Raw genomic sequence first — 25326 nt, forward strand, 5'->3', positions numbered from 1 at the left:
AAAGAAAATACCATTTACAAAAATAAATCTGACTGTATCCCTCTCAACCAAAGAATTCAGACAGGGCCGAGGTTAAATCAATTGTTTGTTTTTAAGGGTTTTGCGGCGCTTGCAACACATTTAGGTCATATCAGCGCCAGTAAAAAAAAGGAAGCAAATTGGATGGTAAAAACATTGTAGAAGTACAAATAAAAGGACTTGAGTAAAAAGTAATACAAGGGGAAATGCTTCAACTAGGGAACAGGCGTAGATTCAGTGTACTTAGTTTGAGATCACATAAAAGTCTCACCCAGACACCAGCACAAGTCCCTCTTTGGGAGGTCATGAACCCCACCCAGAGGTTAAATCAAGCTTCAGAACAAGTACACAAAGCGCATGAAAGGACAAATGTATACGATACTGATAGAAAGAAGATATATCAAGGCTGTGAACCATCCAATGGAGGACCTACATACATGTAGACACAATATACAATGTTCATTTTCTTCAAAATGCTTCAAAATGTAGAGACAAGATAACATGGCATATTAAAACAAAACATTAAAAAAAAAAAATCAGCATTAAAGCACAATTTCTTATAATATTGAGGATGAAACATCGATTTATCTACATATTTCTATGTAGTGATAGAAACAAGGAAATGCGAATTCAATGCATGGTACAATGTCATTATCCACGGACAAACTACAAAGGAAGGATGATAGTACCACTCAGGAATATAGTACCTCGTCCTGTATTATTGCAATGTATTATTTTATAGGGTCTCTCTCTCTCTCTCTCTCTCTCTCTCTCTCTCTCTCTCTCTCTCTCTCTCTCTCTCTCTCTCCGTCTCTACATGTCATTCTCTCACCCTTCTTTCTTTCATATAATCAAATGCACACGAACACACAGTTAACGGTTTATGATTTCTTAGTAATTACAAAATGATAGGAGGTAGAATGTTAAAATAAAATTAAATGTACGAGTAGACATTTCATTATGCTGAATATCATTGTTTTATAAATTAATGCATGCAAACATACACATATACATACATACACACATACATACATACATACATACATACATACATACATACATACATACACACATACATACATACATACATACATACATACATACATACATACATACATACATACATACATACATCATAATTTTAATCAAAAACAATAAAGCAAGTAACAATCAAATCTCGCGGTGGATGCCGTTACACCCTTTCACTTCAGTATAAATCTGTCACTCCGTTACATTCCATTTACAGTTCAACGACATACTACACACTAGAAACAAAGTAACACACTTCACATTAGCAACATAAAACCTGACATTCTTTCTAATCACTTCCTTACTTAAATCAGTCTCCCCGACAATTGAACGGAGCTTTCTCATTAACAATTTTACACAAATTGCGTGTAGTACTTTCTTCTTTTATGGAAGGTATGCATTTGACGTCACTTTAACTGTCGTCGATTTTGAGACAGCCATTTGAGGTGATCAACTTTATACAAACTAACAGACATTCATTGAGGTTTCACGTACTTTACTGGGTTGTTTACAATTGATTTGGCAGGCACAGACAAAACTGGAAAGTATTTTACTAAAACACATTCTATCTAAACTTAATATCAAGATTCATACCTGTATAGGATATTATAATGGATGTTGTCAAGGACCGACCTGTTGATATTCGTCTCCTTTTAAGCTCATAGGAGAATAAACATGATTTTAAAAATTTGTTTAGTTTGTTAAGCTTTTTGTTGATTTATTTCAATGTCATAATATTTCCTTTTTTGTTATTATTTGCTTAATTATTTTATTTTTATTAATTAATTAGTCTATGGCAATGCCCAGTATAAATTTCCAGAGGTGGATAAATAAAGTTCATCTTATTATATATCTTTAAAATACCTAGAAAAAAAAATTAAAAATCAAAAAGACAAACAACCAATGACAAAGTAGAACTAAGCTACCAGTAGGAAACTCTCATTGAGTTTCCTTATTTTCTATTTCTGATCTTACGGCTAGAACTAGAAGGTTAAACGTGTTATGCTAATCCATCAATCCTTTTAACTGCCATGTTCAAGGTGTCATGTTATCCCGGCCACTCGCAGTCTCTCTTGTCCGTAGTCTTTATAAAATATCAAAAATAATAACAATATAAAAAATAAAGGATGGCAAAGAAACAAAAACCAGACGACACAATTACCAAAACCCATAAAACCGATGTAGCCTGGGTTTTAAATGCGAGGGACACCTTTATTCCGCCTTAGAGTGGAAAAACAACTTTTTGTCACAGGCCAAAATAAAATAATATACAGTATATAGATAAAAAAATCAGTTCCTCATAGATTAATATGACTCGCAATTCCTATAAAAAGATTTCCCAAACCTGAGACATTTTTTTTTCTCTTCAAACGTCTCAAGACTTTTTTGACAATTCGGTAGGCATTCTAATAAAATCCATTCTTCTATATGAAATAAAAGTTTTTGAGGCAAAAGGACAAAAGTTGTTTTGTAGATGTACAGCAGCAGATGTATAATACACAATTCACCTTTTGTAGGCGATATGAATGAACGGTGTTGATGTATGGGGGAGACATGCTTGACTGAACAGTGATTTCTATCTCCTCTTTCGCCCTCCTTCCCTCTTAAGTTAGCCTTTCTCCAAAAATCCCGACAATAATAGCACTTAGCACGCACACACAACAAGACCATCACAACCAAGCACAAACAAATGTACGCACATATACATGATAATAAAAACATACATGCAAAACAACACACAGGCCTAAATAACTGCATAACAAGGATGAAAAAAAAAAAAATTTCTGAGTGTGTAAATGTATAAAAATAGGCCAGGAATGTTAAAAGGCCCGTCACAGTTTATAATAGAATCTATATTCTTTAAATCAAATGGGCTTTTTCTTATTCTAATGCCAGACAAATTAATAAAGAGAAAATACAAAACAAACCAGAAAAAAACCCCAACTAAACAAACAGTTTTGGGTTGTTTTTTTTTTTTTTTTGGTGGTATTATGTTAGTCTTTGAAACAACTCTCCTGTACTTGGAATCGAACCTCAAACATTCCACCGAAGGTCTGCCTGAAGGTTGAATCCGAAATTATTATAGAGAAGGTCGGAGGCATGATCCTTAAATAATCGAAGACAGCTGAATGGTGGTTTCTTTTTGAAGAATAAACCGTATTTTATCTGCCACTGGATATAACGGACCTTACAGATTACCGTATCATTATCTTACACATGAGCCTGCTCCAAAATTTTTCACTTTATAAAATGAAAATAAAATAAAATTTAAAAAAAAAACAAAAACAAAAAACAAAACAAAAGATTAATACAACTTTCATTTTGTTACTTCCTTTTGGCTTCACGCAATACTTCGACAGGTATAATATAATATCATTCATAGACAAACCGCCCCGCGCAACGTTTCCTCCCTTGTCAATGTTTTTTCATCTTATCAAAACCTCTGCCTATCTCTCCTAAAATTCCTCTCTACACATTCCTAGACCTACTCCTACCTGCAACATAAGTATAAGTGTAAATTGCTAGTTGCTATCCCATTTCCTGCTGGCTGTGGCGTCAGGGCTTAACAAGAGACAGTTTCAATCAAACAACGTTTATTTTAAACCAGGCCGCAGATTGTTATTCTTTCATTAAAAAAGAAAAAAGCTTAAAACAGAAAGATGTCGCCATCACAAAGTTGAGAAGTAAAAATTAAGACGGGCGGGGAGGGAGGGAGGGAGGAAAGACATACGTTTCATTTGTTTAGTTTTGAAGGGTTTTTTTTTTTGGTTTCATTTGTGAGGAAGAAAGAAGTAATGCAATATATGTGAGAGAACTGATCAATCTGACTAAATCGATCAAATAAAAATGATAATAAAATAAAAAGAAAAGAAATAATTAACAAAAGAAGGAACAATACTTGCCAATATACATTAAAATGGAGCCGACACTCCCCCCCCCCCCCCCCCCCCCAACGCACACATATGCACACAACAGAGAAGAAGAAGAAAAAAAAACCCAAAACAACAAAATAAAACAATTAGAAACAAAACAAAATAAACAACAACAAAAACAACCCACCCCCATCCCCCCCACCCCCAACCCCAAAAGAAAAAAAATTCAACATGTAAATCACATCAAAAAGACATTTTAAAAGAAGTCGGACAAGAAACAAACCAAAACAAAATGGACTAGATTTTATCTACCCAATTTATAATCCATGACATTATGCCTCCTCCATTCATCATTCCAATCTATGCTCTGTCCACCATTGCTTTGTGGGTGGCTTCTCCTTATCCCATATTATGAAGCTCTACCGTTGATTCCAATACTTAATCTACCTACACCATTGACATTGCCGTCATCGTCTAGATAGCACAATTCACCGTTTCCAGTCCAGATCTATCTCACCATATCACCGGTATCTCTGTAATATTCCACCTGTTCCCCCTCATTCCTAGACGTTGTCGTGAGCAATAGACCGTATTTATCCTTATGACCAATCTTTCGTTTTCTCTTCTCTATCAAATGGCCTTTAAAAACAAAAACAACTTTCAATTCACAATTGTATGTGTTTATTATGTTCCTCTTAAATTGATTTTTTTGGGTTTTTTTTTAAGGAGAGGGAGGGGGAGAAGAGGAGTCTCACTATTTGTATACAATGTATTTTCTTAAGTATTCAATAAATATTAATTTATAACATAAACTAACAGCGTGTGCATGTGTGTCTTTCTATTGATTTTATGACATCACTTCATTGAGACACAAAGGCTCGAACGGACATTGTCTAGCCCTACCATAGTACAACTCTTCTATGTCGAAAAGTTTAATTGTGCACAAGATGGACAAATAACTCCCTCTAATCCCAACCTCCATGTACATATAATATATTCTAATTTCAAAAACACCATCCTTTCACTTCTTCAGTCATCACTCTTCCTATTTTCCATCTTTCCTTCATTTTTCTTTATTCATTCTCTTCTCTTTTCAAGCCCCAGTATTCTCAAATCAGGTAGGCGAGAAAAAACAAACAGGGTCCGACACAAAATGCAAACAGAGGAACTTCCAAACTCGGACGACAAAGCACGCACTGTACACAGAGGCGGCTTTTACTTCGCTTTCTGTGAATCATGTGTGAATTGAAAAGCGTATGTACCACACCGCCCCATCTCTAACACACAACAGCAGCTAGGACAAACCATACTATGACAGACGCATACATAATCTACCATACAACATACAAAAACATCCACGTTAGTTGACAATGCTGATAACCACCATAATTGACCCATTATCCATTGTTGTCATAGGAAATACTGAAGGCTTAACCATAGTAAAATTGTCTCCCTGACAACAATAATAACTGGATCAAAAAGAAATTAAACAAAAAAAAACAAACAAAAAAACTGAGAAGACTTCCAAACGCAGGCCACAAACGTTTTCCTCCATGCATACTTGGTATATTTAAATAAAAACTTCATTTCAAAGGGACACCGAGAACCAACGGCCCCTCATAAATTACAGTTATAATATTTGAATCATTATACAATATATACATAATATTTCTTACATTTTTACACCTAATTAAAGAGCATCAGTAATTGCAAGACTCTTCAATGATGCCATTTGCACCTGGATTTTTAATAAAAAGTCAAACTGTTCGTTAGAACAGATTCATTCAATCTACCCAGCCTAAAAAACGGCCGAGCAGAAAAACAATCATTATTCAACAATTTAAATTTTATATTATTAAACGAGATCATGATGAAAAAAATTCAAGACCTGACAAACCAAACGACACACTCTTTACAACAACCACACTGCAGCTTTGACACACTTATTTATCAAAGTCATATTAATAATGTTGAGTTGGTGTTCGTGCTATGGATGGATATACACAAAAAGTAAGAACATTTCATATTCACAACCAAAGAGTCAAGAGTCAGGATCAGTATTTGAAAATTACACGAATACGGATTGAATAGGTTCATTTCGAGCTCTGCCGTCCTCTGAAAAAAAAAAACACGTTTAAATTTTTTTAATATTGACCAGAAAATTCGTCTCTCAAATATCAACGGATTAAAATGACCCTCATATTGTCTTTTGACAAGATAAGGTAATTTTAATCGATTGATATTTGAGGGACGAATTTTCTGGCCAATATCAAATTTTTTTAAACGTGTTTTGAGTACGGCAGAGTTGCCATTCAGCAGCATAATATGTTAAATTATAATAATATTCAAAATCTACATATATGTTATTATTCAGACGTTCAGTGTGCTTAATTCTTCAGGGGTTTGATGTACGAATCTAAAGATTTTTTAAGTTTCTCAGTTTAAAGAAATAAAATACGACGTCCGTTTGTGGAAATATACGCTTTAAATGAGAGAACTATATCATTACCTTTGGGTCATAGCAGTATCGGTGCCTCGGAAAAGACAAACAACACATGACATTCAGCCTCGTCTCATGATAGGATCGAATATGGACCATTTGCTTTCAATATAAAGCTCTTACTGTGGAACCAACATATTATTATCATGGTAGCCGGTCAAGAGACATTTTCAATGATAACGCAAATTTCTTGACTTCTTTATATTATAATATAATGGTAAATGCTAATACCATTTTCAAAAAGCGATGGTTAAATACATTAACTCAAGGCTAACTTTTCAACTTCAGACCTTAGCGCACTTAATTAAGTGACGAGAAACAACCTCATGTTTTCATTAGAGTGTGTATATGCAAACTCCACAAACACACACCCACACAAACACACCCACATTCTCTCTCTATCTATCTCTCATCCTGCCTCTCTCCTCTCTCTCTCTCTCTCTCTCTCTCTCTCTCTCTCTCTCTCTCACACACACAAACATATCCACATACACAAGAACTATACAACCATGTATCCCATGTAATTTTCTAGCTTTATCCAATGTGAAATCATTCCTGTCAGTAGCCCCTCTCCATCCAAGTTCACTGCTGCCATTAATCCAAAGCTGATTTCATCGCTTGCTGAGACAAATTGAACAACATAATCCAAATGGCGAGAAAATCGTGCTCCAAAAAACTCACAAGATATAATTTATTATAGGGCAAGGGCATTCCAAGTATGTTTATTTCTCCAGCAGCAGAAAGATTTATCCCAATGCTGGGAATTCAAATTGAAAACAGATGTAAACTCACTTGAACCAAGGGCGGATTCGTTTCGTGGTGGAGCGGAAAAAAATAAAAATAAAGAAAGATAAAATATATTTTAAAAAAGAAAAAAGAAAGAAAGGTGGTGAAAGAAGTATCACTACCAGGGACTCCGAGTGGAAAACGAAACTTTTTATCTTCATCCAAGCGTCTGTAAAACATTTATCTGCATCTCCATTGGCGTTAAAGTTTGGCATTCCAGTTGGATAATCCGAGCCAGAACGCATCATAATTGATAAAGAAAGCCAGATGATGAATCGCGAGAGAAGAAGAAAATTCCTTATCTTCTGAATCAACACAGGCACTTGTATCACTTCAGCTTGTTTAATATTTCTCTCAATTTTTTTTTATCCATCCCACTCATTTTTAACATGCAAAATGAAACCATTCACTCTCAAGATTTGAAATAGAATTACAGAACACAAAACAAACTACTTTTATCTGCATGGTGTTAATAATATTGAAGTCCTGGAAATGAATAACGTCAACAATACAACTAAGAATAACTGGATTTTGTAATGACAAGATGTAGTTGTCTTATAAAAAGATGCTGCACCATTACCCGTTCCACCACCACTACTACCACCGCTATTATTGCTTCCGCCCCCATATTGTTCATCATAAGACTCTAAAGAAGTTCTATTACCAATGGTTTTCGAAGCCGAAGGCTGATATTTCAAAAGATCTTGAAGAGCCTTGAGCGCGGAAATAGTAAAATTTTGATCTCCCGTTGCTAAGAGATCGAAAACACAAGAGTCAAAATAGAATCCGACCAATTTCGCCTTCCGGCACACTTCTTCCACGTTCTCGCGCTTTTGTCCTGTTATCGAAAGCTCCCCCTTCTTTTTGGCCATATACTCCTGGTAGTTGATCTGCTCGGAGACTGGACAGCCCTTCGAGCAGAGTTGAATATCCCCGCTGGTATGGGACGAGTTGACGAGCTCCTCCGGCATTTTGATGGAGAAGGTGAGGTAGTTGCCTATCTGACGGATCACCACGATTGTTTCGATGTAACGGATGTGAATCTCGACCTGCTTGCCCGGTTCTACCTCCACCAGCTCCAGGCTCCTGTAGGGCCCGTATGTCACGTGACCATCCTCAAAGGATCCCGGCAGGTTGTTGGTTTGAGCTTGGTAGGTCTGAAAGACTTTAGAAGTGCACATCTTGTTGCCCTTCACTATCACAGTAAGCTGTGAAAGAAGAAGAGAGAAAGAGAGAGAAAAAAAAAACGAATTAGAGGTTTGGTATTTTGTTATATACTTTTATATGGACATGCCCTTCACTTCAAACGACGACGACGACAACGACAACAACAACAACAACGATAACAAAATACAAACTTTCTTCAACAAAAAAAACAGCATAACTTACTAACGAAACTCACTAAAATCACTCTTTTCATCAAATGACAACATTACCTATAAAAACGTTCATAAACAACAAACAATATAACAATTTAATTCAATAACAACGTGTCCAGCACTTCAAACAACAACAAAAAATGGCCTTCCCCCCCCCCCCTCTCTCTCTCTCTCTCCCTCTCTCTCTCTCTCTCTCTCTCTCCCTTCCCACACCCGTTTAATTCTAAACTTCCAATTTTTACAGTACAAAACCGTAAATAAAAAAAAAACGAATCAAATTTAAGAATATTTTAATTTTTTTATAAAGAAGATTAGACCACATATTGGATGAAGGATAAATCCATGCAACTTTCGGTGGAAAATAAATGGGGGGGGGGGGTCTTTGACTGTGTAGCATGGCTAAATTGTTAGACATACTTGTTGTAAACTACAGATGGTCAAAAAAAGAAACATACAAACAAAAACAAAATAAACAACAAAATAACAAAAAAACAAAACCCAAACCAAAAGAACAACAAATCCCCCTAAAGAACAAAAAAAAATGTGTTAAACAAGAAAAAAAAACCCCATTAAAATTAAAAAACAAAAACAAAATAAAAACAATAACAAAAAACCCCCAAAAATACGGATTAAAAAAAACAACAAACAAAAAAGGTCTCTCACCCAGTCTCTCCCTCCCCCCCTCTCTCTCTCTCTCTCTCTCTCTCTCTCTCTCTCTCTCTCTCTCTCTCTATCATATATATATATATATATATATATATATATATATATATATTATATATATATATATATACAAACATACATACATACATACACACACACTCATCTCTCTCCTCCCCCTCTCCATCTATCTTCGTATTCTGAGCCCTCCCCCCCCCCCCCCCCCCCCCCCCGCCCCACTTCACTCACCCATCATCATCTTTAAAGAGCCACACACAGAGCCTCAACACACACACACACGCACAAACACACACACACACATACACACACACACGATACAATCGTACAAAAATAAAATATGGAAAGAAAAAACTCCTGACACGATACAAGGAAAACACTCATTTTTAAGCACTCCAACGATATTTCTTTGAATGAAGGCAGTCAGTCATTCAGTGCAATGCGAGACCTTTTCACGAGGTGATATAGAAAGGAGAAAGAGAAGAAGAAGAGGAAAATAAGAAAGAAAGGAATAGAACATAGAACTGGGGAGGGGGGGGGGGGGGGGGGAGTAGCAAAAGGTCTTCTAGCGGACAAAGTCATTGATGCGGCAAGAATTGGTATAGAACAGGACTCCTTGACACCCACTCCTCACCCTAACCACAGCCTTTTTCTTCATCTTGCACGACCAATAAACCTTCGCCTTACAAGTAATGAAAAGAAGAAAAAAAGTTCTTAAGCATCCCGGGTGGCATAGCAGCAGTTAGTAAGTACATACATACTATGGCAGGAGCAGTACAGAAATACAGAAATGTAATAGGGAATGAGATTAGCGGAAGAGTAGCGTCCCTTGATTGGACGTCACCCATAGTCTGTGACGTCACCGGCGGAAAAATTATTAGAGAGAGAACGTCATGTTGGTTGTGCTTAAAACACATTATTAATAAATTGTAAAAATCAAATATAAAACGCAACTCGACAAATTATACAAGTCATAACAAATAACCAAAGGAACTCTTCACAATTTGCATTATGCTAAACGGGCACATAGACATCATGTCTGACATCAGAGTTCTCTGTTACGGTAGACTTCTGTGATCTACCCTTATTTTCCCTGCTATTCATTGGAAAAAAACCACAAAAGTGAATTTCTATTTTTTTTTTAATACGATTAGTAGGGCGGTATAAGAAACAAAGTAAGACAAGGAGACTAGATAGATCAAATTGGGAACAAAAATAGATTCCATGAAGGTCCTATAGTTGAGATCACCTAAAAGTCCCATTCAGACACAAGCAGATAGGATCCCACCAAGAGGAATATGCTCAACTGTTCACACACACACACACACACACACACACACACACACACACACACACACACACACTCAAAACCCAAACAACTACCAGTATTTAACAGAAAGACAGTTTACAAAGAAAAGAAATCCTCTCTCAAAACGATTAATATACATTTGACTGTTTCCCTCCCAGCAAAGACTCCAGCCAGGGCCAGGACAAAACTAAGTAATCTCCAGGGATGCCCATTCCTGATATCAAAAAAGCATAATGAACATTTTTCTCGTAATAGAAAATATGAAAGTATCTTGTGGAAAGCGTCTCTTCATCAGATAGTATCACCCTTAAATCATACAAAAGGATACACATCCATCTAGCGAGCTTCCCCAAAACTGTTGCCTTAATACAACCAATGCTTTTAACTTTTAAAAAAAAAAATCCTCACCAGTAATCGGAAATTTAAAAAGTCGGTTTTCGCGAAGTCCCAGGTTTGAGGGTTTTTCCTAGATGCGGATCATTTAAATCAATCGATATATGAAGGGCGTGTTTTCTGGCCAAATTAAAAGAAAATATATAAGATATGTCTTTCCATACGGCGACGTGGTCTAGCGGTATGATACTCACTTTCGGATCGGAAGGTCCTCGGTTCGAGCCTCGTCGGTGCATAGTTGAGTCCTCGGAGAAGGCTCTCTGTTCACATTATCTCACCGTACTCAGGTGTAAAATGAGTACCTGGCGGTTAACAGCGATGTCTCTGTCCGAAAAATTGTAATATCGCCTAACTGGCAGTCATGTCCCGTCCTAAATGTTAAATGTTGCTGTTGCCCAGGGAACCCTTGTAAAGCGCTTACTTTGAGCACGTTTAGCGGATATTGCGCTATATAAAAAGCTCAATTTTTTCGTCGTAGAGTATAGAGGGTAACTGGTTAAAATATGTTGTAGGCTTAACATAGTGATGATAAGGAGCTCCATTTGTAAAATATTCCTCTTCTCTGTTTATTTTTTTTCTTTTTCTTCTTAAGCTGATCATAAGGAATGTTAGAGATGAATATTTCTTCTCTTTTTTTCTTTTTTTTTTTTTTAAAGCAAGACATTTTAAAAGCGAACGTATGAGCGTAACAACTTGCTACGGGAACACAATCAAGTTTATGTACAACTCGTATTTGGATAAGGGAAGACATTAAGAAAGGAATGAAGAAAGAAGGGGGGGGGGGGGGGGAAGCAGCAACCTCAAATGTTAAAAGTTAAACTGAACGTTAAATGCGGCAGGAAGGAATAGTGGGAGAGTAAAAACACATCACACACACACACACACACACACACACACAAACACACAAAAACATACACACTCACACACACACATACAACAAAACTCGAGAATGTGTTAACTTTCAATTATTTCTCCTTCAATTTTTTTTAAAGGCCACTTCGTCTGCCTTTTCGATCGGGAGAGTTTAGCAGGACAAGTCGTAAGCATTCTGAATGCATGCGAAGATCAAGGGAAATGGTTTTATCATTGGAATTTTATAGCCTTTACTGGAGTATTTGTTGCAATCTGCGCGAGGTGTTATTCCGATGGGAAGACGTATGTGCATGTTATGTATGCATGTATGTTTATGCATTGAATAGATAGATGGTTGAAGAGAGAAACAAGGTCAAGATAGAAAATAGAAAAAAAAAAAAAAAAAGGGGGGGGGGGGGGGGGTGTTCTGCTCAATAAGCATACGTACGTACAAAATATGTACCGCCAGTGGATGGACGGTACGTAAAACTGGACGAGAAAGAAACATACCAATACCAAGTAGAAGTGGAAGGAGGAGAATAGGTTGAAATACGAGAGGGGGTTGTGGAAGAAAGAAAAGAAATGGGGAGGCAACGTTAAACATTATATTATAACGCCGCAAAGGTCAAGGGTGAAATAGCCAGCGTGATAGAGGGAAAGAATTATAAATAGAGGGGGCAGTCGAAAGAATAAAGCGAGAAAGAAAGAAAGAAATCAGTGAATCGGGCAAAGGTAGTTTGTAGTAGAAGGTAGGAAGGTTGATGAAAGATCCCTGCCGCCTGAATTGAGGAAAAGCAGACTTGTAGTCTTTTTTTTTCTCTTCTCTCTCTCTCTCCTTCTTTTATTTATAGACACGGCAGGGAGTTAAAGGTGAGGAAAAATTTCTGGTTGTAGAAACGGTGATGAAGGGGTAGTGTTGAAACCTGGGCGATAACGGGGCTAGATAATAGATAGTGATCGTTGTAGTATTTTGAAATATTTATGTCGTCACTACTTTCTCGTCTTCTTGTTCTTCATTTATCTTATGGGTGGAATATTCTCCGACAAAAGAAATTATAAACATTGAGGAGTGCTTGGACTATGGTTAAGAAAACGGGATATATATATATATATATATATATATATATATATATATATATATATATATATATATATATGGTCTCACACACCAGTAGCAATATTATTCCGTAGAATTTTCTCTTGTTTCTTGTTTGTCTGCCATGTCACATTGACCACTGTATCGTAATATAATTATATATATATATATATATATATATATATATATATATATATATATATAATATAATATATATATATATAATATATATATAGATAACATGTGAGTAATAAAAATAATATATATATTAATTATATCAATTATTCTACAGTGGTCAATGTGACATGGCAGACAAACAAGAAACAAGAGAAAATTCTACGGAATAATATTGCTACTGGTGTGTGAGAGCAACAGAGTGTATAATAGAAGGGGAAAATGTCATTGGATTGTTACATCACAAGTGAAAACCAAAACGATAATGACAATAATTGCAACGTCACCAAAAAAAAAAAAAGAAAAAACGAAGCGCATTATCGTGCTCTGAACTGACATATGAAATGTGTGAAAATGTCAAATCATTTTGCAAGGAAATAATCCCCCATAATTCAAGAGCTCACAACAGCTGTCATAGGGTAATTCCCTCCATCCAATTTGACACCTGCAGCAATTGCACACTAAATAATATGCAAAACAGACGGTTTAGCAACCTTTTCCTTTCGTACTTTGTAACATATCGTATCAGAATGGTCAATATAAAACCAAACCAGCCTATTTGTCTTTCTTCAGAAAACCAGCGACAGCTCACCTAAGCTTACTCGACTCCAACATGATGCGGGAAAAGGCTGAAGAAATTTTTTATAAATTTACTTCGAATCGCATAATATCCTGAATAGTCTTGACAAGGAGACCGCGAAAATAAATAAATAAATAAATACATACATAGAAAGCGAGTTGATGGATGGATAGCTGAAAGGATAGATGGATAGAGAAGAGGAATTGAGGGATGGGTGGAATAATGGATAAACGGGGGGATAGTTTATTATTTGTTTTAATTAGTTTTTAAGGTCATTATATATGAAATTATAGGTTCCACGTCAGAAAAGGTAAATCGACAGGTGTTGTTGTTGTTGTTTTTCATATAGAGGCTAGCTCCCAAGTTTATAAGCGCGTTAAAAAGAGTCCAGGAAAATGGATCACATGAGAAATTAAAACCACAGAATAGATATATTCCCGGACACACCGCTTAAAATCAAATGGATGTATGGATGGATGGATATTTGGACGGACAGGTAGATGGATAATTTGGATTGGTGTATTGATGGATGGATGGATGGGTGGGTGAGTGAATATATGGATGGATATGGATACATGGGATGTATGGATGGATGGATATTTGGACGGATAGGTAGATGGATAATGTGGATTGGTGTATTGATGGATGGATGGGTGGGTGAGTGAATATATGGATGGATATGGATACATGGGATGGGTGGATAGATAAATGAAGTGATGGGTTGATGTTTAAATGAACGGAAACATGAATTGATGGGTTCATGGATATGGATGAATGATGATGGCGAACAAAAAAATGAAATTCAATCTATCAGTTAGATGGATGGCTGGATGGAATGATGGATGGATGGATGGATGGATGGTTGGATGGAAAGATGGATGGATGGATGAATGGATGGATGCTTGGTTACTTTGCGGAAAGCTAAATAAAATACTATATTCAGGTACCGGAGTTAGAGATATGGTAACAGAACTACTTAATAAAATACACCGAAATGTGAGAATGTAGGGGGAATTCCAACAGCAAGCCTTATTGGTAAAAAGATAGAACACTTCAAACACTTGAAAAATTCTTCAAGCCAAGAAAGAAAAAGAAGGGAAGAGATCGGCCTTGATATCAGAGAAAGGTGTTATGAGTATAATATATATCTACCAGCGATGGATAAGATAGTCATTATGACAAGAGTCTTGGGGAGAAATGCAATCATTTCCACATCGCCACTGAAATGAAAACCAGTATCTCACATAGAGATAAGACAGATTGTTGGCACTGAGAAAATAGAAAAGCTTGTTTTTTTGTTGTTGTGTTTTTTTTTTTTTTTCTTCTTTTTTATTTGTTTCTTTCAATTTCTTTTCTTTCTTTTTTTCTGCATTAAAAAAATTTATTAAATATATAGGCTTTCTACAATTGATCTTTTCCAATGCACAGACTATGATGACATGCTATACACTGATGCTGATACTCCTTTCTTCTTCTTCGTCTTTTTCTCTTCCTCCCCCTATTATCATTATCATCATCATCATCATCATCATCATCATCATTATTATTATTATTTTTTATTTTTTTTTCATTATTATTATTATTATTATTATTATTATTATTATTATTATTATTTAGTATTATTATTATTATTATTATTATTATTATTATTATTATTATTATTATTATCATTATCTATCATCATTACTATCATATCATCATCATCGTCGTCGTCATTAGCATGTTGGTGAACCGTTAATAAAACAAAAAGGAAAGGAAACCTAGTAAATCAGTGTTATAGTACGTATGTACAAGCAGTTTGTAGCGACCTGTAGGTTATACAAAACAAAAAGGCAGGTTGATTTCAAGGTACGTATATACAGTGTTCATAAAGACGAGAATAGACTACACCATCATAAAACAATGTCAGTTGGAAGTCTACTCTGAGTTGTAAACTCATAATGATATTGTTTATAAGCTTACATTATATATTATATTATAGACGGAGAATGAGATACACAACTGGCACGGGCAGCTTGCATAAAATATGTGTGTATTTTGTTGCGAAACATATTGAATTAAACTTGCAATAGAAATAAATCAATTTCTGTATAAGCTGAAAAGTCTGACTGAATTCCATTCACCCCCCCCCCTCTCTCTCTCTCTCTCTCTCCGATGTATAATAATACAACCTCACAGACGTTATAAAAGAAATGCATTTCAGTTGAATTTGGAAAGAGTCGCCATGCGCCATGTATCTGAAACAAAAGCATTTTATTTTTAAAATCCACTGAAAGCATGGAACGAAATCTGAATTTGGAAGAGATAGGCAAAAGGATTCAAATGACCCCCCCCCCCCCCCCTCCCCACCACTCCCCCTCCCAAAAAAAAAAAAAAAAAAAAAAAAAAAAAAAAATATATATATATATATATATATATATATATATATATATATATATATATATATATATATATATATATATGAGATAAATACAATCGTCAAGATTCACTACTCCAGTTAAAATTGTCGGGTTTTCATGATTGATGCTCGTCATTAAAACTATATAACATTACCTTTTGAAAAAATATATAGCAGACCTGCCAACTAACTTCACCAACCGATTCGCACTTTACATTCACTGAATTTATGAAATCTTGTCGAGCTAGTAGTAGTAGAGGGAAAAAATATATGTAGTTGGTTTGACACAGCCAATTGTCTTGGCTACTTAGATTGACGTCTAGGTGTAAATCTTCAACTTTTTTATTTTCAATTTCTTACAAGCTCTTTTTGCATTCAGAATATTTTGGACAATATTTCCATATTTCGAGCCTCAAAGCGTATTGAAATATGAGAAACAATACTGGTAGGCAAGTCTGAATGGGCAATAAAGCAAGCAAGCAGTCTGCCGATAAATAAAGGATAGAGCATCTTGGTATAATTTTTTTTGTTTGTTTGTTTGTTGCTTTAGGTCTCTTCCAACACAATTGAGGTTATATGAGAGACCGCTGAAACAAAAAAAACAAGCAATCTAACAAAAATAGTACAAATGTAAATCAAAATCATAACCTAAAGATATCATAAGCTAAATTATAAATAACCAAGAACAAACAGGCAGAAGATTTACAGAAAAAAAAATATCCCCTGTCAAAAATACAATCACAAACCAAAGAAGCAGGATAGGCTAGTAAAAAGAAGAAGAAACGACATCACTATCGGATCGTACACCCATGCGAACATCATAGGTATATGATTCAAGGGTGATGCTCCCATCCAACCACCCGCATCTTGGTATAACACAATACCTAAAGTATGTATATTATGACACAAACATCACCTGTCAACAAGGTACAAGGAACGATTTTTTTCAGCCAAAATATATACAAAGGCGTCAATTAAATAAACTGGCAACTCTTACCCTTACCTTGACAAAAATTCATTTACTGTTTTAGCAAATAGACTCGGATTATATCAGTACAACAGGCAGGTCTGCAGAAATGGTCATGAACGCGTTTAATAACATGTGAGTAAAGGGAACATTCGTGACAAATTGCAACTTGAATGTTTACAAATTGCTTTAGAAAATAGTAAAATATTTTTGAAAAAAAATAACAACAAAATAAATAAATAAATATAATAAACACACAAAAACAAAAACATTTGTTAAAACCTCATCCAACTTCCCTTTAGTATTTCAATATCACCCATCGAACCTTTGCATGGAAGTTGATTTTTTTCCTCTACCTTTTCTTTTAAAATCATTATCAGTGCACATATAATAAAGTATCCGTTAAACGCTAAATCATCGGACTTAGCATAAAGTGACGTGAAAACAAGGTCGCCCACGGCTGGTTACAGGAAAACAGTAGGTATTCAAATACAAACTAATACAAAAGAGATCGCTCTTTTTAAAATCGATATAAAACATTCTGTCATGGCTTTTAAATGTTCAGATTATATTATAATATCACCATTTTCTGTTATGCCTTAATGACAATATGAGCATTTTACAAAAAATGAATGTGTTACTGCTTCGTGTGCGCATTGCATTTATTATCGTATCGAGTAACTGCTTCCCCCTGGGGTATCGGAGTTGATTACGTCGCATAGTTAATCTCGCACTGGTTTCGCGCTTTTATTTGTTAAAATAAGCCAAGCGTGGTACATCATTGTTTAAAAAAAAAAAAAGAAAACGAGAAAAAAAAAATAGTTGCTTTTTAAAAACACACTCGTTTTACTTTGGAGTAATTAATGCTTCAGGTTGGAACGTTGATCACCCCCCCCCCCCCCCCCGCCCCTTGCCCCGATATCCGTTCAATCATAGGTAAAAGTTACGTTTAGTTCTCCCATCAATAGCATTGACATAATATTGTAATAATAAAAATAACCCAACCAACCAAACAAACAAACAAACAAAAAGAAAGAAAGACAGACAGATAGAGAAAAGATAATAAAGAAAAAAAATCAGGACTGGTCAATGTTTTTAAATTATTTGTTTTTACTGGGTGAAATGTGTACCACCTGCAAGCGTATCGACATAACCGACCAAGTACACAGTAGGGCCTATACGTCAAGCAAAACTTCTTTAAAAACTGAGAGAAAACTGCAACTGTGACAATCGTTGTAGCAATGGAACATTTTACTGCTACTGGAATTGCAACCATTAGTATAGCTCTAAATTTGTTATCTAGTTGCTTATACTATACTGCCTTCCTCATGAAAAAAACCCAAACAAAACAATAAATGGACTACCTCGTCAATATTGCTTTGTAACTCGAGCCCGTGAATGAGTTGGCTTAATTGGTGATGATTGTAGTGGAAGTGGCGGGAGCCACACCATCATCATTACTCAACAACTGCAGCAGCAAAAACATTTGATTTGAGCTGCTGATGAGGGCAGTGACATTTTAGCCAGCCTGACTTTACCTCGTTTTCCCATCATATCGGGATAATGGAGCTGTGAATTGGCCCGTCAAAGGGGGCTGGTGTGAAAACTAACGGCCACGAGTAATGGGGTTGATATTTCCAATAATTGCAGGGGGTACATAGATACACTGCGTGTTACAGTAGCTATACATGTAAAGCTGAATGAAACAGCACCAGCGAAAGGGAAATTAACATGAAAAGGAGGGGCCGTTTTAAAAAAAATTATGCCAAAAATCCATATTTATTATCAACGATACGCATAAATTCGTTGCTTTCAAACTTACCATTTTATTTGGGGAATTAAAAAGAAAAAAAAAACCCAAACAAACATTAACATTCCATTTTGTATTACTTTTTTCAAAGATGGAGCATTCCATTACAAGAGTTATTTAGTGGACTATACACCCTACCCTATTCGTTGAAAAGGCGGTAAACAATCATATTTCGAACAAGAAAGATAAATTAAATTATCAAAGATATTGACACACAAAAATAATATAATAATCCAATTGTTGTCTTTGGACCGAGGACCTCTGACTGGTGACAGGATTCGATTAAAAACAAACCCACAAACGACAAACTAGACAATCGTATCGTTTCAAATCAATGATTCACCCATTGTCTGGATACGGATCCAAAGCCATTGTCAGCCACCATTGAGCACCTGCCACCTGCAGGCCTTTACTTGTGACACCATGACAAATTATTGCACGGAATCAAAGGCATGAATGAAAACCTGTCATATTTCAATAAGACAACTATGTATTATGTAGATGTTAAAAAAAGGAGAAAAAAAATTATTATCTTGGAGGTAATAAATTCACATCATACTGTCAAAATTCTGAATTCATTTCATTCTCTTTGCCAATTCAAATACATACAATGAATGGACCTAACATAAAAGTACAAAATGCATTTTTTAACGCAAATTCTCTGATGAACTTCACTTTCGTTCAACTGAACAATGAATCAATTTATAAGGAAACATGCGACTTCAAGCAGGAATGCCCCCCCCCCCCCCCCTTCCCCCGCTCCAACCACACACTCAAATCTTTAAAAAGGTTAAATACTACTTGTAACCGACAAGAACAGTTACTTTCAGTCGAAAGCGATCAATAAGAGTGCGTTTGACAATTAAGCTTACGGTAACATTGGTTAATAACAAAATTGAAATATTTAAAGAAATGAAAGAAAAGAAGAACAAGAGGAAAAGAAATAAAGCAGGGAAGAATTTGCAAACACAACTTGCAAATAATATCTAGATGCCTTGAAAAACATATTCTTCACGATCTGCCTCTAATTGTTGACAAATGACAGTGAAAACAAGACTGACGATTGAAATGAAAATAAGATACAAAAATACAAACCTTGCTGGTAGCTGTGGCGTCAGCGTTTCCCTCCACAGGGGCATTAGTCACTTGAACAATGAGGTAGTCGTTGCTAACCAGGGGCCACGCCCCCTTCACCCTACACGTCTGAAAATCACCATTGAATGTCCGTAAATGAGGATCTCCAAAGAGACCACAATGTCTATAGACTTTCTTTCCTTGGTACTGGCAAACAGCGGGCACTGGAAGCCAGGGTTTCTTTTTGGACGGCTCCACAATAATGCCTGTTTTGTTGCAGCTGAAGTCATTCATCTGACGGTCGACAATGTTTCTGATACTATAGTACATAATATTCCCTTTGCAGCCCGCTGTGTTTGAGATACAGTGTCTGTAAGTCCTTAAAGCTGTGCAAATGGCTTGACCATCTGGGGTGCCAGAATCAGATATGTTAAGGTTCTGCCTGGCGCTTTGGTACTCGCTGGTGCATTTACCGACTTGACACTCCTCACTACGAAGACTGAAGCCCTCCACTGACGGAAACACTGTGGAACAACAAATACATGGGTTAAAATGTGTTCTAAATATCAAATAGGAAACATTCAAGAGGCTGGGCCAAGGTCATCTCTCTAATCCAAACAAACCATTGGAGCATGAATAAACAAATCCATGATAGGAAATAAAAATAGAGAGTTTATTGAAGATTAAGTTTTGTAGACAATATATATATATATATATATATATATATATATATATATATATATATATATATATATATATATATATATATATATATATATATATATATAATATAAATTAAAAAAGGGACTCACTGGTTCAGTCAGATCGATTCACACACAACCAAACCTGGATCAAATCCACATTCTGGACATAATATTTATTCTGGCAAATCTGTTAACCCAGCATTGATTCTCTTCAGTAGCTAGGTCCGTCGAGTCAAGTGGAAAGTACTTTGTAACTGACAAGCATCATATCTCAAATTAAAAAGCACTCTCTCCAACCCCTCGGGCCCCATGAAAATATGCAGATAATGAAATTGACAATGATTTGACGTTTCAATCACAAAATTAAGTTAATTTTATAGTAAATAATAATGAATTCTTCAGTCAGTGAATGTCGTTAGTAACTCATCTTGGCCTTTGTTGGTCCTCAATAAATGCTCTCAATAAGGATAACGTGCACATTTCACATTCTGAATCCTATACCTTTGTAGGAATTATACCATAGACTCATTGTGCTCTTTAAAGACCACACTTGCTTCACAACTGGTATAGTGCCATCTCATGTCTATTATATGTCCTATTTATAGTACTGGCAATCTTATCATAGAATAATATTTTTGTTGGTCTAGAAGGGCATGTCATTTGTTTAATTTTAAAACGTTTTGTTACAATTAAATCTTTGTAAACATTGTCTTTAATTAATCATGACCAATTAATCGTAGTTTTCTGGTTTTTTTTTTTTTTTGGTTTTTTTTGTTGTTTTTTTTTGGGGGGGGGGGGGGGGGGGGGAGAGGGGAGGAGGTCAACGAGATGAAAATAATTGGGTTACAAAACAAGTGCTTGTGCACCTTTAAAATGCACGGTCCCAGCTTGCAACATGCCTCAATTGTTCACAATGCAGGATGAACTGCCTGGCACCACAAAAAAAAGCATTGTGGAAATTTCTAATAACTCTCTCAATTTAAGGTTCACATCGTTGAAATTTGAGAGTGAAAAACCTTACCTATGGCCAAAAATGCAGTGTAAGTTTGAGATTTGTATCTTTATTGCAACTAACATGACATGCAATTACAAAAAAACAGTTCAGTTAATTTACATCATGATTTGAGTCTTATACACTGCTGGATTCTACACAGGCATAAAGACAGTATTTGACCTGGAGAAATGCTACGGCCATGTGTCATTTAGCGCCTGAGTCTTGCTAGCTTATGAATACAGAGTTCCTTACTCAACGACAGAATATGAGTTGCCATTTTTATCACAAACCATGCTCACTGCTGCATGCTTATAACAATAAAGTAGATCAAAAATAATAAACTCTTCATATTTTGGTACAAGTAGTTATGAATATTGGCAAGGAAACATTTCCAGATAAAATATTTTTTCAAAAGTAACATAACCTAAACAATATATTCAGATTGTTGATAGATTATCCTGCACATGAATTATGTTGTTCAAGAGTATGAATAAGCAAAAGAAAATTCCTGAAGTAATTCCCCCTTCTCCTTCTTCAAGTTCCATCCTGTCCCGGGCTAAGGAGGTTTCATGAGTTATATCTCTTCACAGATCTCTCTCTCTGTCTCTTGTTGATCCTGTCAGTTCAGAAGGTAACTTTCCAGTGAAGTCCATCAGCTGTGTCACCAAAGTTCTTCATTGCCTTCCCCTAGAACGTTTACCTTAGATTTTGCCACTAACCACCACAAACTCGTACTCTCCTTTTTGCACACTATGTCCAGCGGAACTCAGTTGTCTCTATATTATTATCCTAAGCAACATTCTTTCCTTAAACGTTTCTTTCAGGACATCTTTGTTTAATTTGTGACTAGTGTATAGAGTTCTTTGCATTGTTTGCAAGCACCGCAATTCGAAAGTAATTTGCAATTCAACCCCTCCGACTTTGATGCCTTCAATATCATCCCTTCCTCTCATTATGACTTCTCTAGAGGCTGAACAGATCAGGCGAGGAGGCTACACAACCCTTCCGTTCCCTTTCCCTCTAACCCTCTACAAATGAGGGTAGATTTCACTATAAATACAGTGACATTAGATCGTAGTATCAACAGACCAGTAATAACAAGCGACAAAAGCTTTACTTTAAAAAAAAAGTTGCACATAGCTGTTACTGCTCTAAAGGAGTACCTATTGATCGTTAGGCACTTTACACACATTACCTCACTCGAATCAGACGAAAATGAATACTTTGGCAATGACAGACATTGTAAGAGTGCAAGTAAAATAATTTGGTTGCATAATGCAGCTTGCTCAAGAGTCTGGCTGAAACAGTTTGAAACGCATTGGGTTTGGAGAATCTTGGAAACACACTTTAAAATGTTCATATTTTTACAGATAACTAAGGAAATAATGGCAAAAAATTATTGGTTTCCAATTTTAAATAAATAAAATAAATAAAAAAATAAAATTCCCTTTATTCATCCCCAAGGGGAAATTTGTCTTAGGGTCTATTCCAAAGGAAGACTGGAATAACCCAGGCGTCAGCCGTAGAGCAGTGCCGCAAAGTGAGCTAGGGCGAGGTGACTTGCTCAAGGCCACACAACTTAGCGGCGGGTGACTGAACTCAGTACTTTTCGGGTAGGAAGCAAAGACCGTACCACTGAGCCACGCTGCCCCCTCGGGGAATATAATGAAGTAGTTAAAATTTTTTAATTAAAGTGCACTGAGTTTGGAGAATCCTGGAAACATGCTTTTAAAATGTTCATGTTTTATGAAGAACCAAAGAAATGATGGGAAAAATACAATTCAGATAAATTCAGTCTAACCGATAAAGGATTATTACCGGGAATGTGGATTAAAGGGCTGCTGGCAATATAAAAACATAGGGTTGAATCAGAGCCACAAGAAGATCACATAGTAAACATATCAGCACTATTTATAGCAGAGGCACTAGTCATTTTCTTTCTTAAAAAGCGTGTAAAAACTCCAGAAGTTGAGTTGATGCACAGTGAAAAGCCTTTTTTCCTATTGAGCCCTAACGCACACTCTTTAAATGGATACATCATCTTTTAAGTACCTTTACCTTATTTGTGCTGGTGAGGGCATTTAACTAAAGCTTCGAAAGTTTGGGGTAAAGTTTCTACCACTTATGTACTCAAGCCAACAGTAACACTTACCCAACAATTAACAAAGTAGGAAAAGACGGGACACTTTATTACAATTTTTTTTTTGACAGGGACAATGCCATTACCACCCAGGTACTTATTTTACACCTGAGTGTGGTGAGAGAATGTGAGTGAAGGGCCTTTTCCAAGGATTCAACTTTGCACAGCCACAGCTGGACACAAACCAAGGATCTACCAATCTGAAGGCAATCATCTTTAATCATACCACAAGACCATAAAGTCTAAAGTTAAAGAAGCCACACTTAAGCCTTACTTTTAACTTTACACAAAAAGTTATGAACTGCAATAAATATCTTTTTAAAAATACTTTTTTAAAATGCAGACATGCACAGAATAAGCACCTGCTCTTTCCAAATTCCGGGTCCTAAAGAAAAATATCCACATAAAATGAAACTTCTTCCTCAGATTGACTAAGGTAAGGGCCTATCAACTTATCATCATCACTCCCTTTTTTTGTACCTATACATTTAAATCAGCACTTCACCTAGACTACTAGATAGTCTAGTTAACCATTTTTAAAGAACTGAAACTGACATTACTTATTTGCGGGCAAACAGAAACCCACAAATTCAATTCCAATACCTAATGGATCTTTAAAACTAAAACATATCTAGGTCTATATAAGATGAATATAGAGCTACTTCTCTGAACCTGTACAGTTTTGTTGGAAACAAAACAAAAACAAAACAAATATTTATGTAATGTAATGAGGCTAGGCCTCTGACTCTCCAGTTTTCAATGTGTAAACAAACAATCTAAGTCTAAGAAGAAAAAAAGTAAAATTTAAATCTACTCACCTGAAATAAAAGTAACTGACAGGAGGATTAAACAAACTTTTAGGGAGGGATATTTGAACGACGGTGGCCTATGGTAGCCACTCGGACCCATTCCATTCCATAGAGCTAGGCTAGGCGGGCCGCGGGCCTCTGGGGTCGTTGGGCTAGCCTGATTTCTGAGGACAGTGGAAAAATGTAACAAGCCATGAGCCATCAACCATAAGAATGTTTCACAATGTTATCCATTTCATAAGTTTGAAAATATAATCCAGTTTCAAATCAGGAAAGTGAGAAATTGGTGTCAATCACAAATCAGAATATACAATCTCCAAGATCAGATTGTATGACTCGATTTACGTTCCCATGAAACACAGTCGATCACCGAAATTTAACCTGTCCCGTTTCCTTCGTGTGCCTTCTCTTGGCCTGAGCGTGCTAATGTGTGTGGTGTGTTTGGTGTGTACTGGAATCGCACAACATGGGGGGAAAGATTCAGAGCAAGGGTCAAAAGGGCGGAGCTTATGCTCGTCAGTTGTCACATAAGGTGTCAGATCCCGCCTCCTCGCCCCGTTTCTTACCATGGGAATTTGGCAAAGCCGACCAGCTACAAACGCAAACGCTAGCGGGAACAAAACATAGCAACACTTTGAGAGTATGGGCTATGCATATACCTTTCACACCTATGTCTTGTTTATCAAAGAAAAACTCTTCCAACCCCAACCCCCAATCAAGTTTTCTGTTCACACTTTGCAACACGGACAAAACTTTTATCGCA

At 36.0% G+C, this 25326-nt stretch overlaps 1 protein-coding gene across 3 annotated transcripts in view; it reads right to left on the reverse strand.

The window, feature by feature from the left end:
- Positions 1-762: 762 nt before the first annotated feature.
- The window catches only part of LOC144964261 (repulsive guidance molecule A-like), a 110472-nt gene continuing 85908 nt past the window's right edge, over positions 763-25326 (reverse strand). For 2 of the 3 annotated variants that reach the window (XM_078898339.1, XM_078898340.1), the window contains 3 exons: positions 24573-24727; positions 19938-20440; positions 763-8414 (listed from right to left, as the gene is read on the reverse strand). In XM_078898339.1, coding sequence (XP_078754465.1) covers positions 7662-8414; positions 19938-20440; positions 24573-24727 — 1411 coding nt within the window. In that variant the 3' untranslated portion in view covers positions 763-7661. Of the gene's footprint in view, positions 8415-19937; positions 20441-24572; positions 24991-25326 lie in introns of those variants that run through there. The other variant, XM_078898338.1, reaches the window with a different exon arrangement.

The sequence above is a fragment of the Berghia stephanieae genome, chromosome 2 (assembly GCF_034508935.2).
Source record: "Berghia stephanieae isolate SIO BIC M18660-M18661 chromosome 2, UCSD_Bste_1.3, whole genome shotgun sequence".
Taxonomy (NCBI): domain Eukaryota; kingdom Metazoa; phylum Mollusca; class Gastropoda; order Nudibranchia; family Aeolidiidae; genus Berghia; species Berghia stephanieae.